General features: G+C 42.9%; 1 protein-coding gene across 1 annotated transcript in view; it reads right to left on the bottom strand.

Annotated features, from left to right (window-relative positions):
* Positions 1-15,577, bottom strand: part of BTBD11 (BTB domain containing 11) — a 234,420-nt gene that overhangs the window by 116,003 nt on the left and 102,840 nt on the right. Inside the window, exon 5 of the mRNA XM_044441292.1 lies at positions 11,809-11,823. Coding sequence (XP_044297227.1) covers positions 11,809-11,823 — 15 coding nt within the window. The remainder of the gene's footprint in view (positions 1-11,808; positions 11,824-15,577) is intronic.

A 15,577-nucleotide genomic window follows, 5' to 3' on the forward strand; every position in this document is an offset into this window, starting at 1 on the left:
TCTCAAAACATTAGACTCTCAAAAACTTAACATTAAAGTGCATATTTGCATTTAAAATATAGGCTTTGAAAATGCAAATAGCATCAGCTGGGGGGGTAGTGGTAGAATGAATAGTTAACAAGGTAGAACAGGCAGGATGGGGGGGATTTAACCCTTTCTTCCCCTGTTGCAATTCTGAAGAAAATCCCTCCACTGAAACTACTATTTGCATCGAAAGCAAATTTGCACTGGAGCCAGAGAAACACAATCTTGAAAGGAAAGGGGACTCCTCTGCAAAAAATTGAGCCAAAGAGAGAAATGGCCCGTTTATGCACATATACACACACAGAGAGAAAACCTTCATCTGGAAAGGATCAATAGGTAAAGTAGCACTTGTTTACTTCATTGGAAAGAGGCTTCAAGTTCCCCTTTTTGTTTCAATGAAAATATGAAATGGTTTAACTTCCTCTGAATGGTGGCAAGTGATTCTTTACAGTAATTTGGTTTTAAAGTAGCTAACACTGATGACAAAAGGCCCAGACCTTGAGCGAACTGCACTTACAAAGCATAAAAAACTTGCAATACAAATTAGCAATAATTGAAGCCACTTACTGTAAAGATTACCATTTACAATTTTGAGACAATACTTTTTGAAGAATTTATTCAGTGAACACTGTAGGAAAGAAGATGGGGTGGCCAACACAGAGAATGGAATGCAGTCTGCAAAAAGATTGTGGCAAATGATGGGAGGACAGTATTTTGCTTTCTGTTCCATCCCTTCTTGCCTTTCCTTGTCAGCTTTTGGTGGCCCATTTTCTATAAACACTAGCAAAAATACGATGAAGTAGCGAGGTAGCATTTCACCTGCCTGCCAAGGGCAGGATCATTCCTATGGTCTTCTTAAAACATCCTATTGTGTTCAAGAACAGAATTTCCCATTTGTTTAGTCTAAAACTCTTAATCAACTCTGGGCTTGTGACCTTTCAAAAACCATCAGGAACATCTGGATTCCATATGGTTTGCAGTGCTCCTATTCAATACCAAATAAATTCCATTCTAAACCTCTTCATTTCTGCAAATCTGCCTTGATCTTCATCCTCTATCTGCACCCCACATTTTCCTCCAAAAGGAAGACCAAAGTGGCAAACAACATTATACAAACACAGCTGCAATAGTATTGAATACAGAAGACAAACAATATGGAAAGCTATACTCAAACAATATGAAAAATCTACAAGCTTTCAGCTCAAGGCTTAAAAAACCGAATTCAATTAACAAATACAACTTCATACATCAATAAATAACAGGGGAATAAAAATACAATCCAGATTTTAATCAAACGTATATACTTTGACCTCACTTTAGCAGCCAATACACTAAATTAAATGATTTGGACTTGCCACTAAAGGAAATGAATCCAGCTGAATGCCAGCAAAAGCCCTGAGAAACACTAAACACAACTAATGAATGCAATGTATGTGAACGAAAGAGCCATCACACCCCAGCCCTCCCTAATGCCTGCTCTCCCACCACCAAAGCACAAAATGGGGAGGCAGCACATGCTACTCTCCGGCCAGTCACACAAACCCCCAGAAGCAATTGTTTCCCACCATGGTTATGATTGTATAGCCCAGCCTAAAATGTGCTCAGCCATGGGCAAACAGCACAGTTCCTTTAGTCTAGGGTGGTGTATGGGGAAGGCAAAACACTTTCAGCCATTCACTAAGATTGGTATTCTACTTCAGGGTCAGTTGATCTCTTGGTTATAAAGGAAAAGTCAAGAGTGGGGCTGGGGGAAATGCCTTGTTGCATCACCAAGTCCCTCATTGCCACTGCGAGTGTCTTTCACCCCTCTCAAGGACAGCCAGAGTGGTGCAGCAGCTAAATTATTGCTTAGGACATCCCGGTCTAGTTCTGCTTGGCCATGAAGCTCACTGGGTAACCTTGGGCCAAGCTAACCTACCTTGCAGGCTTATTCTGAGGATGAAGCTAAAGAAGAGGACCATGTAAGCCACCCTGGGTTCCTTGTGAGAGGAGGAAAATGGCATAAATGTGCAATAAAATAAATGCACGTGGTTGTGCCATTCTCCAAAGTCTTTTGAAAACTTTGCTAAAAGGTTATTGTAGAATCACTGGACTTGATTTGCTTGATTATAGGGCAACCCTAAACTGTACTTAGCAGAATGTTCAATGCATTTTTAAAATTTTTGTTTGCTTCTGTTGTAGTTAAACTAATTTTATTGGGGTTTTTTTTTTTTTTTGGAAAACATGCTTATATATAGGAGGGAAAAGCACCATAATAATAACAATATTAAACTGTCCAGTATCACTCATCATTCAAATACTTCCATGTGCAATGTAATTTTATTTCCTCATTTGGAGTGTTTGAATATTTAACTTTTCAGTGCAGAAGGACTTCCAGATCGCATCCTCCCAAATATTTTCCTCCCCGCTCAAAAACAAAGCAAAACAAAACAAAGCACCATCCTGAATGAAAAGAAAGTGAAGGAAGCAACATCCCTACTTCAGGAGAAGATTACAATCCCGTACCTATTTACCTGGGGGAAAGATTCAACAAACTCAAAGAACTTGCTTCTATGCAACAAGACTTCAATTCTGTACCCAGTAGCCTGGGAGTAAATCCTTTTAAAGTCAATGAGTATTTGTGTATGTGTATAAGTATTTATATATATGAGTATTTATCTATACGATGGCACTGTAGGTATCCAGCAGGCTAACTAATAACTGTAACGTGAACTGGCTAAAGGCTCAACTCAAGAGGGAATTGTAACTGGCAACAAGGGCAAAATGCTACAACTGCCAGGTGTTTGCTTAGGGAGACACTGGTACCCAAGGCCGCAGGAGGGCCGAAGAGGCTCTGGGAATGCAGAAGGGAGAGACAGTGTAAATTAAACCCAAGGACAGAGGAATTCACACTCCCAAGGAGAGGACCCGAGATTGGGGCAATAGGGGCAAAGAGTCCCCATCTGGGATCCATCCCTGTGAACTCTCTGACTGGCAAGGGAAAATAAAAGAAGACAGCCTACAGGGGCTCAGGGTTCCTCTTTGGGGAGAGGTTCCACTGCTGCTGCTAGGGAAAGCTTTGTTATCTTGTGTCCAAGGAGGCCAACCAGGCCGGGGGGCTTGGGGGCTCTGATTGCTTGTAAAGTGTTTCAGTGCTGCTCTCCAAATCTCCTTTTCCTTCCCTCCCCTCTTTTTATGTGTATTTCGTGCCGTGTGTGTTTTAGCTGTTTTAGAACCCTCCACCTCTATATTTAACCTTTTAATAAATCCCCCTTTCCCCAACACTTGGGCTGCTGTGTGAGGAATCCAGCACCTGGTCTGGGGGGTTCAGGAACAGGGAGGGTCTGAACGAGGATTACAGCCCAGTTGGCCACAGGAGAGGAAAACACTGGGCCACTGTTTGCTACAATAATAGCTTTAAAAAGCTCTGCCTGAGGCTGTAAAAGTAACAAGCTTGGCACTAGGAAAGTTTCTGTGGGGAGAGGATTCCCAAGGACAGCACTGCAATCAAAAAGGCCCCATCTTCACCCACCATTCATCTCACCAGTATAGGAACGGGTCAGGAAATGCCTTCTTGATATGCACAGACACAGTCCTGATCATCCTTCTCTGTGCAACTAATGGCATGAGAACATGTTTCTAATATTTATTTAGAAATGATTCTTTCATCATTGGAAAATCTCATTTAGATATAGAGCAGTTGATACATTTTGCACGCACACACACAGCAGGTCATACAATAAAAATGTGACTCATCAAGTAAAGTTTAAGTAAGACAAACATTTATCTTTAGCAAATGCCTAAAAGCAGACAATTTTGGAGCCTGCTTGACATTAATTGGCAGGGAATTACACAGAGAAGGTGCCACTACACTAAAAGCTCTATGCTGACCTCAGGTCCATGCAGAACCATCTCATCCACTGACCTCTGTGATAAGCCAGGCTGAAAGAGAGAAGGCACATGCTGAAATATCAGGCTACAAACAACATTGTCCCTTTTATCCAAAGAGTTACAAAGATCTTTTTAAATGTATAAGGCCAATGCCCTCCAAATGACATACATTAACATTAATTTCAGGCACGGGAGAATATCATGGTCTGAGATCTTGCTAATCTTCTGCAGCACTTTTTTGCCAAAATCCACAAGATTGTTACAGATGTTTGTAAGAGCCCTTCTCCCTACATCCTTTCTGCCAAGCTCTAGTATCCTTCCTACATATGTGTTGAATCTACACAGATGTTACATACCATCTGTTCAAAATCTTCCAATGATCAGAAAGAAAGTCCTAAAAGAAACAATCACATTTTCCTGCCACAAATGTGCCGTTTCCAAATAACTCTTCCAGTTTAGTACATACAATTTTTCCCTTTTTTTAAATGTACCCACCACCTAGGAGACAATTCTAAAATCATTTTTGGAAGCTATTGTTACAGCACCCAACCTTGCTCATAAACAATTGTTGAAGTACAAAATCAAATATTATTTACTTTCTTTAAAATATATGGGGATTTTACAAGATGCTTCATTTCCAGATATTACATACCTTCACCATTTGTTTGTTTATTTAGAAAGGTATATTAATGCTTCATATATAATCAATAGAACAAAAATTGCTCTAAACAGCATCTGCTCCAATTCATGCAAGCACTTGTCCCTTAACTCGGAATAGAAAGTAGATGAAACACAAATACCTAGCAACACACCAAGATAGATTTTAATTTTTCTCACAGTTAAAACATGGCTGCCATCAAATTCACAAGGTGTGTAACCTATGTCCATATTTTAATCGTGTAAATTAAAGAAGAGTGTTTGCTTTATTCTTATTCTTAATCATGTTCCAGATGGGTGTTTCTGTTCATCCAGGAATTCAATCCTATGCACATTTTCTTGGGTGGTCTGACTTCTAAGTAAGCATAGAAAGAATGCACCAACTCCCCCTTCTCTCCTGGCCATCTTTTCCCAATCTGCTTCCCTCTAGATGTTTTGGAATACAACTCCCAGCATTCTGGATCATTGGTCATGCTGGCTGGGTTTGATTGAAGTTACAGTCCAAACTGTCTGACATTATACCCCTGCCAATGCTCCCACACCTGTTCTTATTTCAGATAGCTGGGTTTCTCTGAAGATGCTAAAATACCAGGAACATCATCTGAAAAAGAAGCAATTAAGTTTAGCAGCTTCTTCATTTCAAGTATTGCCATTCTGACAAATTGAGAGGCCAATGCTCTTCCATTTTGCCAGATCTCCTTCCACTGCTTCACATAATGGTGTATAATTAAGACTTTTTCTTTAATCAACTATTCTATTTTTGCTGAGAGAGATATCTCCAACCACTTTGACAGAGCCATCCATTTAAAACTGATTTTGATATTCAGTTTTAATTTCTGAAGCTGCAGAAGAAGTATTTCAATTTTGTTATTAATAACACCAAACTTTGGCACATGTTTTAATTTTGTTCCTAATTTGTGGTAACCAACTTTTTTGGTATATCTTGCTATATCATCTCCAAACAAGGTCAACTTACACTGCAGCTCAACTTCATCTACACTGCGGCAAATATTATTGGACAGCCAGAGCCAACTGTTCATTTGCTACTGCAAATACAAAGGGAAAAAGTGTGGGGAAACTAAAATAAAGGTGTCCTTTCTAACTTAGGTTCAGGTATTCAATATAGGGAACTAATAGCTTTAATCTAGTACCAAAGCTAAAGTTCAACATTTCATTTGGGTCAAATTTGGGGAGTCAAATTACCCATGGTTTCCACCTTTGCTGCAGCTGGCTAGTGAAGACAACTAGCCAATTTCCCCCCAGAAGCCTCCTTGTGCATGTTTACTCAGTAATAAGTTCCTTTGTTTCCAACTGAGTTTCTTCTCAAGACAAGTATGCATAGGACTCTACTGAAAATCACTTATCTCTAATTCTAATTGCTGGGTTGCTTCAATTTTTGTAATACAGCTGGTTTGATTCACAAACAAGCTCCTGAATATTTCTTTAAAAGTTAAAAATGTCATATTATTTATTGATTCTCCTTAATTTAGGGATAGAAATATAAAATTAAATCTTGATGAATAGCTGAATAGACAATAGAAAATCCCTGTGCTGTGGGATTTAACTTTCTCCAAATATCAGAGAACTCGGAACTATACTCTGATGAGGTCATGTTTTATCTTCTCCAATACACTGAACTTTTCAGGGAATACACATACACACCTGCAGCTCTATCCCTGCATTATAGCCACCTGCCAGAATTGCACCATTTTGCATTTAAAAATTCCACCTGAGCTTTATTTGTAATGTATACTGGGATTTTTCTCTTTTACTGCATGAAAGGACCAGACTATTATAGCTGGATAATAGCATGCACAGAGCTTCACATCCGCAATGTTTTCCCCCCATATGGTCACTCTTATTGCCTAACCGGAAATACTTAGTAATGAGCTATAGAAAGTAAAATGTTCTCCCCCAAAAGTCTCCTGTTTTATTAGTCTTGTTACATCTATATCCCACCCATGGGTGGCAGGCAACACTTGCTCTGGATGTTAACAATCAGCAGCCACTAATCATAATGGCTATGGCTTACCTCTGATTTCAGAGGCAGCCTGCCTCTGAAACCCAAGTGCTGGGGAATATAACCAGGCCTAGGCACAAAGAGGTACTGTCCCTACTGCAGGGCCACATAAGCCAACATTTCACCTGATTTCTCCTTATGTTCTTATTGTCACAACAACCCTGTAAGATTAGGTCAACTGAGAAAGGAACCCACCCAAAATAATCCAATAAATTTTGAGTCTGTTGTGATTTCTCTCAGATTCTCATTTCTGAAAGAGAAATTCAGTTTGTCCCAAACTTTTAGAATTCTCTATTCTGAAGTTCAATTTGTCCTGAACAGTATATGCAGTGTATACTACAGTTGAATGTTTTATTCCCCATCCGTGTATTTTAGATTAGAATTAGAACTCCATTACAAAATTCAATGAAGTGTGCATTTCAAAGGATAACTAAGTTTTGGTTGATAGGGTATTTTGAAATGGAAACTACAGATCAATTCACATTAAAATTTCTCCCATATCCCATTTGAATCCAGGCCTGTTCTAATATCACTAGATCATTCTGCAGTCTTATCGAACCTGGTACCATCCAGATGTGTTGGGTTGCATCACCCACAGTTCATTGGTAGTTCAATTACCATAGTTTATATGGCCATTGGCCATGTTGGCTGGGGATTATGGGAGCTGCAATCCAACATACCAGGTTGGGACAACGCACTGCACTAGCTCTTACCCTTGAGATGTCCCTCACACTCAGTTGAGTGTAAAGCCAGTCTAATATTTGCAAAGCCTGTACTGTTAAAATAAAATGTAGTGATGGCTAGATATTTCTTTATTAGTTTCAGTTGACAACAACAGGAATGGTTTTTTAGCTGTTTGGAATGTAATCAGGCTTTTTGTTTCTTTTTCATTGTGATGCTGCCCAACAGACGTGACCGGAGACATATTTTCTGACATACTGTTCAGCTTCCAGGGTTGATGCATAGCAATTTTCTTGTTAGTGCCAAACACTGCAATCCTGCATCTAGTTAGTCTTCTTAAATCCCATTGAGGTGAGTGGGATAATGATTGCCTATGGAAGACTGCAGCCACAGAAGTAAGCTTTTCAATTTCTTATTACAAAGCTAAAACCCAGGCAGATGCAATGAAGTGCTGTTCTCTTTACAGTGTGTATGTTTCAGCATGACAACATTTCTTGCTGATGGATTTTAGAACTGCTTTGGTATCCCAAGACATTCCCCCCTCCATAATCTAGATTGCACCAAATAAAATCCATCTAGAATGCAAGGAAATTTCAGATCCCATTTGAGGCCAAAGCCATAATCATAATAATTAGTCTTTGTTTCTGGATGCCTGAGTTCTTCTTGGAGGGAGGAAGAGAGATGATATTCTGACAACTTGGAATAAAAATGCTGCATCTGCGGGTTGTTTGGGCAGAAATTACATTGCGGTACAGCATGTTGGCTCTCTTTCCCTCTTTCTCTCTGTGACAATAATGACAGCAGAGATAAGAAATATCTCTGTGAGATGTTGCAGCTGAAAGAAAAACAAGAGGCAAAATCCTCCAAGAAGTTCTACTGGGCAGGCCCCGCTGCAATGAGGGGAGGCTGCATCAGAGCACATGATGGACGTAGGAGGAACCATGCTGGACCGGGAGAAAGGCCTAGCTAATCCAGCATTCTGTTCACACAGGGTAGGGTTGCGGGGCCCACCAGCAGCCTGTGGCAAGCCCATAAGCAAGCCTAGGGTGGAAAAGCACCCTCCTGCTCAGGTCCCTGCTCTTCCTCCTCCACAACTGGTTTTCAGAGGTATATAGCCTCATGGACTATAGGGAATACTCAGCCAACATGAGGAGTAGCTATTTATTGATAGCCTCATACTTCGTGAACACTGCTCCACTTGCCCGTATCCAAATGCATGGGCTGCGGAAGGAAGGGGAATGTCCCTAAACTTGCGCTGTTGCACTCCTTTTCTGCTTATGGGATCCCAAGGGCAAATGGCTGGCCACTGCGTGGAGAGAATGCTGGACTGGACTGAAAACTGGTCTGATCCAGCATGGGTTTTTTTAACATTCCAGAGGGTCAAGCCAAAAGCTAAACTTGTAAACAAGGCGTTCAAGAGCAAATTGTAAGTAAATTGTATTGTCTAGGTAGGAATGAAGAATCTTCAACATTCCACATTTTGATGGACTACAGTTCCCACGATCTCTGATCACTGGACATGTTGGATGGGGCCGATGGGGTTTGGAGTCAAACAATAGTTGGAGGACTACAGAGCCCCAGTCACTGTGGTAAATAGCTGCATCACTATCCTGAAATGCTCGTGTACATTTGAACTAAACAAAGCAGCACCTTACAGGTTTTTTTAAAAACAGTCTGCAACAGAGATATCAGATGAATGATGAAAGCAGCTCCTGTTCCAAATGACCACTTGTGCAGGTTTTTCCATTCAGTTTTGCATTTAGATAAAATTAAGCCATTTTATTTATTTGTATATTTGTTCGTTTTAGGAGAGAGGGCATTTTTAAGTTGGCGCATTAAGCATTTTAAAGGCAGGCAGCTTTAGGAAAAGGTTAAAGGGTGGTGCACTTGACCATCAAGAAACTTGATGAAGTGTTCCTGTTGTAAGCCTTTCTGCCTCCTGGAAAACAGCCTGATCATTTTCTTAAGTGCAGACTGTTTCCCTTGGGATGGAAGAGGCAATGTCTACTCGAGGCATTTGATCTTTCCTAAGTGGGGAATTCTGAAACCACGCCTGATCCACAGTGCCTCATTATCTGCTACTGTCACCTGTTGCTGCCCTGAGGCTGATACTGGTTTCAGTTTCATTGCAATAAATTGGGACCAACTGAATCAGATCTGGGTATGCCGGCAACTAGCACTGTGTGCTGGTTTATGTTAAGGTCTGAAATAGGTAACAAGAACAGTTGTCCAAGACCCCCAAATACTGTGTTTTTCATATTCCATACCAGTCTCTCCCAACTTGATTCCCTCTAGATGTAGTGGTCAGCAATTCCTGCCATTTGCAGTGACTGGGAGCTTTTGCCGTGCTGGTGAACCGGTGGAAGGAATAGTCCAACACACCTGGAGGGCACCAGAATGGAGAGGTTTGCTTCATTCTCATGGTACAAACAGACTGCATTGAAAATGTTGGCTCTGAGTATGGAATAAGGAGACAGAGAAATTTCAGTGTGTGTCAGGATGAAGCCATACAATCATTTTCTTTCCTGGTGTAAGAAAGAAATGTGCAAACCAGCCTTCTGAATGGGCTTCATCCACATTTTCCAACTTGGTGTCATGTGTGAGTTCTGATTCTTACTGGTAGATAGTTATGAGAAAGCCACAGATTGTACAATTATTGCCTGTGAATGGATAGAGTTCATCTAGTCCTACTGAGTTCAAAGGCAAGCTCATCTAGCTCTACATCCCAATACAGGCAATCAGGATCTAAGCATCTGGATCAGGCAAAGAGATATACTGGGAGATCCAGAGGGCAAGGTGGCCCAGACTTCAACCCCATTAGTCTAGGGGTGAGTGTGAAATCAAGCCAAATTGTAGGTCATGCTTAAGAATATTGAAAGGAACTTGTTTCCCTGTGTCTGCGTACCTCTTGTCTAGATCTTGCTATACTTGCTGAAATCAAACAGAAGCACAAGAAGCAACTTTCTGAACTGTGAATTGCTGGTCCAGCCGCTCCTCTAGAAAAGGGGTGTGCTTGTCAGTTAAACTACTAGGCAGAAAGGAAGCTGTGTGCTTCCTATGTGCAATGGTCTCTCAAAAGCAACTAGTCCAGTGTTTATTGTGCACTGGCAGCTGGGAAGAATAGCTGGTAGGGGAGACTAAGTGCCGTGATGAGGAGGACCATGGATCCTAGGGACAGTGGAAGCCATGGAAGCTGGTTTACAGATCCAACATATATTCAAATGCACAGTACAAAGAAAGAGAAAGAGACAGAGTGAGAGGCTGCACAGTGCAAGTTGCATAAAACAATTTTTGGACCACAGTAACCCAAACATTACAAAATCTAAGGGAACCAGACTGGGGCAGCAGACTGGTAGCACAGTGAAACAGCAAAACTAGGTATTAATTGCTAGAGAGCTGATTTCAGGTAGTAGCTTCCTGGGATAGCTCAACATTCATTGTTCTGGCACAGTGTAAGAACTGCTCTGCACTTTGGTGGAAGGTGAGAGGACATTTAAAGGAGCATTACTCCGTGTTGGAGATAGAAATCTGCCTGGCAGTGAGTAGACCAGAGGTCTACCCAGCCCAGTATCATAAACATTGTCTGGCCATGACTCTCCAGCTTTCTAGACTGAAGACTTTCCACTACAGCTGGTCTTGGGTGGCTGCCAAGTTGACTGAGACTTCCACAAAAGTGTTGGCTCTAATACTTGATAAAACATTTTGTTCCTCCTCAGAGATGTCAAGGGTGAGTTCCTTTTATTTCTGAAAGGTGTGAAAGCCCTAGGGCAGACAATTTTGGCTTGAAACCTCTGCCAGAAGAGCCACAAGTCGAGACACCCAAGCTCTTGAGTGAAAGATGCTGGGTCCCTTGCATCCCATTGGATCCTGCCAGTCCTTTCCTGCTCTCCTACCTGGCAGAGTGGTGTCCCTGTACCACCAAACCATACTGAAGGTGACCCCTCCCAGAAGCGCACCTGTTCTGGGCACATAAATATGAAAGGTCTTGGCAGCATCTCTTCTTCCTTTCTACCAACACACCCACTGCATGTATGTTTCGGGGAAGGGGGATGTCTAGCGTTCTGTGAAGTCAAGCATGACTTCTCACTCTTATTTGATTTAACATCCAACCTTTATCAGCAATGTAAATGTTGTGCAATCATGTGTCCAGGCATTTACATTGTCCTCTCATTGTGAACTGAACGGAATTTGTGTAGACACTAATGCTTGCAAAAATGTTCAGCCAGTCCCTTCCTCTGTGTTGCTGGAGGACTAGCCATAAAACTAAGAGCTTCTGAAAACCTTATATCAGAGGGTGAAGGATTTTTGAGTCAAGCCACAAAATGGGAGGGAGTCATCAAAACATGCATACACACAGACACACACACCTCGGTTAACATTTCCTCTTCAATCACACTGTGTGTCACAATCCACTTAAAAGATGAGATGAGAATTCTAAAATGCCAATTTGAGTCTTTTTTCATTGACAACCTAATTCTTATAGAGACTCCATTAAACTTGAGAGAATTATTTTTGGAGAATCCAGATTATTATTGCTATTGCTACATTGCATCTACATCCTGTCTTACGTCCTCTAGCAAGGAACCCAAGACAGCTTACAAGTTTTCTTCCTTTCCATTCCTTCCTCCCATTAACCCTGTGATGTAGGTTGGGCTAGGAGGCAGTGACTGGCCAGAGAGCTTCAAGGATGAATAGGTCTAGTCCAGCAGTCTTAACCACTACAGCACACAAGAATTTTTCCTATAATTTTTCTTTGCCCATTTGCTAAGCCTTCACCCACAGTATATTGGAGCCTTGGATTTTTCCAACTCCACCAGTTCAATATTATTCATAAGGTAAGCTCAGTGATTAGCCTCAACTGCCAACTACATTCAAATCACAAGGAACTTGCCCCTCTCTTAGAAGATTTATGTTTGCTGCCAATTCCCCCCTGCCACCGCTGCCACAATTGCCACACCGTAGGACACACAAGAACTGCAATTGCTGACTACAGGAGACATAGAAACGCAACTGCCCTCTCCTTAAGGAAACAATTTTCACTTTTCTTTTCAATGCAAAGATAGACCATTTCAGACTCGGGTGCAGCAGTAGTCCCTGAATGAGAAGAGTCTGGAGTTCTGATCAGCACCCAAGCATATGAAAAGATCTCCAGATGTAAGAAAGAAAAGCAAATTTAACTTCTCAAAACCAGATATATGAAAATGCTTCTGCCTGTGAAGATAAATCTCTAAGCACTGGACAGTGCTCCAAGGGCGCATCCTTTCAGCCATCCAGAATGGAGCTTAGCTCACTTGTTGTCACCCCCCCAGTGAGCATGGATGAGTACACGATGCAGTTAAGGATGCTCCTCTATGTCAGCCAAAGAGGCAATCAGGAGGCAAGGGAAACCAGAGCCTGGGTTCCCTTGCAGGAAACTGCAGTCCTGGGCCAGCATTATTTCCAGGGAAGGTGAGACTGGCAATGCCCCTTCCATCTCTAGCAAGCTCTCCTCCTGCTAGTTACCCTTCCAGCTTTGGAAAGAGGTTTTCTCACATGGGAATGGGGGACACTGTAGAGGAACCTTTCCTGAAAGACCCTGAGGTCTGTGGGTTGTCGTCTTTTCGCATTCCTGGCACCACTTGAAACTAATGGTTTGCTGAATGTGCCAATGGAATTTCACCCTGTCAACCCACCCCAGCATGCTCCTGTTTGTCTCTGGGGAAAAGGACTAAAGACCAAGTCTGCATTACCCCAATACTTCACTGTTTCACCTTTGTTTGCTGTTCCCTATCCATACCATGAGTGGACTGCAAGGACACAAAACAACAGTTATGTGCATAGTCAAGCCCACATGTACCACTGCTTCTACTGGCACCCTAGTGGGGAGCAGTCTCACACTTGCTGAGGAAGGAAAAAAGACAACATTCATATTGGAGTCATTTGTATTCACAAATAAATTATATTAAGAATCATACAGACTTGCTAAACTCCTGTGCTCCTCCATCTGCCTGAGAAAGATACCATATTTTTCGCTCTATAAGATGCACTTCCCCCCCCTCAAAAGTAAGGGGAAATGTCTGTGCATCTTATAGAGCGAATGTGTGTGTGCCCAACGCCCGGGACACTGCCAGCCCGCCTGCACCACGTGGCACCACCTGGCTGGCACGCGCTCAGCGCACCCTGCTCCGCGCCCCCCCTCCGGCCCAGGTGAGAGCTGTGCCGCTCAGGGGGAGCGGTGCGGAGGAGGAGGAGCCACGGCCTTTAACCCGCCGGCAGCACAGAGAGCATGGAGAGATGAACTGCTCACCCCCACTGCCCGGGAAGACCTGCCACCGCCGCTGCGCCGCCCGGAAGACCATTGCCGGCACGCTGCCAGCCACCCGCACCACGTGGCACCACCTGGCCGGCACGCATTCAGTGCGCCCTGCTCTGCGCCCCCCCCCCAGGTGCAGGTGAGAGCTGTGCCTCTCAGGGGGAGCGCTGCAGAGGAGGAGGAGCCGCGGGCTTTAACCCACCAGCCGCACGGAGAGATGGACTGCTCACCCCCACTGCCCGGGAAGACCTGCCGCCGCCGCGCCGCCGAGAAGACCACCGCCGGCACACTGCTGTCCCGGCTGCACCACGTGGCACCACCTGGCCGGCATGCGCTCGGTGCGCCCTGCTCCGCCCCCCTCCTCCAGCACAGGTGAGAGCTGTTAATCACAGGTCGGTGTGTGTTTTCAAATGGCAACCTGTCTTTTAATGACGCCCATGGGGAAGTGATGGGGAATGTGCCTGTGATTATCAGGAAGCTTTCCATGGATCCCTCCTCTAAAAACTAGGTGCGTCTTATGGTCAGGTGCATCTTATAGAGTGAAAAATATGGTAATCTTCCTCTAAAGCAAACTTCTTCTTCTTCTTCTTCAGCCTCTTTCTTTATAGTCCTAGTAGGTCTCATTTTAGCAAGTTGCCATCTATATGAAATTAGTTGCAATTTTTCTGAGCTCACTTGGATGAATGTATGGATGAGAGGGGGAAATACATTCAGTTCCACTTACAATGGTGCCTTTGAATTTTTACACAGCAGATAGCACCAGAGATGCGACACAGCAGTTTTTCTTCTCCTTTGCTTGCTGTACAAACACTAGCTAAATGCAAGCAGGGTTCAGTTTTCAAAGCAAGTGGCACGGTTTTCCTGTAAGCATCCGGCTGTGATTGTATACAGTTGGGATGCCTCCTGATTATCTTCCCCAACAATGCTGTGACAATAGAACATTGTTTTTCAAAAGGTTCAGAAGAGATTTGGCCTTTGGGATAGTGGGGAGGGAAAAGATAAAGAAATGCAAGGTTGTTGGGTAGTTTTTAAAGAAGACTTGCTCAATATTTCCCCCACACACCACTGAAATGTGGTGTGTGGGGGAAGAAACTGCATGAACTGTATATAGGTCAAGTTGGCTGAAATGTTAATACGGTATGTACAAGCATAACAATGCAGCTATTCAGCTTAGCCCAATATTAGCTCCTTATACCAATTAATATATCACAGTAAGCCGACATCTGTAGGATCACTCTTGGGCCTTTTAATTTAGCATGCCTTCTAATTAAGGAAAGATTAAAACTTCTTTAAATAATTGCTCCTCCTTCCTTTGCCACACTCCATAGGGCCCTGTCTATTCTACTTGGGAGGGCACGCATCAAAGAAGGAACCTTCCAGGCCTTGTCAAGCTTTGGAATTACAAAATGCAATCTGGAGCCCCTACCCTGTGCAATTACCCACAAAAGAGCATCCTACTTTACAAAAGAAGTGCACTTGTTCTGTTGACTCCACTCTCAAGTGCAGACCAAAACAGAGCAGGTAGCAAGCAGAAATCCCGTGATTCATTTTATTCCTTTGAGCTCCCTCTTAATTTCATTCCATATCTCAAAACCCTTCATCCGTACAGAAAAACAGGCTTTATATGCATTCCACAGACCACTCTGCCACAACCTGGCCACCTCCAACAATGACCATCAAACTGAGATGGTTAGTCATGCTGCTTGCAGGCCAAAATATCTGAAGGGTACCAGGCTGGAAAGACTGGTACAGACCACCCAAACTATTGGGGTGGGGCCAGCAATAACACCTGACTCATCAGAGACATTGGAAGTTTTCCGAGAAATAAATTAAGTGTAAACCAACCCAAACTCTCCAATGTGTGCTTTAGTTAGTGTGTTGCTCACTAATCTTGCTACCAAAACTTACCTTGAACAAGGTAAGAAGGGAGAGACACACACAGGTTAGGGACAAAAGGAAGCCCATATCCCAACACTTAATGGGTACAGCCAGATATTAACATTGTGCTGGTTACCTATTTGGCTGCATTCACA

Source organism: Varanus komodoensis, unplaced genomic scaffold, assembly GCF_004798865.1.
Source record: "Varanus komodoensis strain SLA01 unplaced genomic scaffold, ASM479886v1 scaffold39, whole genome shotgun sequence".
In the NCBI taxonomy this organism is placed as follows: domain Eukaryota; kingdom Metazoa; phylum Chordata; class Lepidosauria; order Squamata; family Varanidae; genus Varanus; species Varanus komodoensis.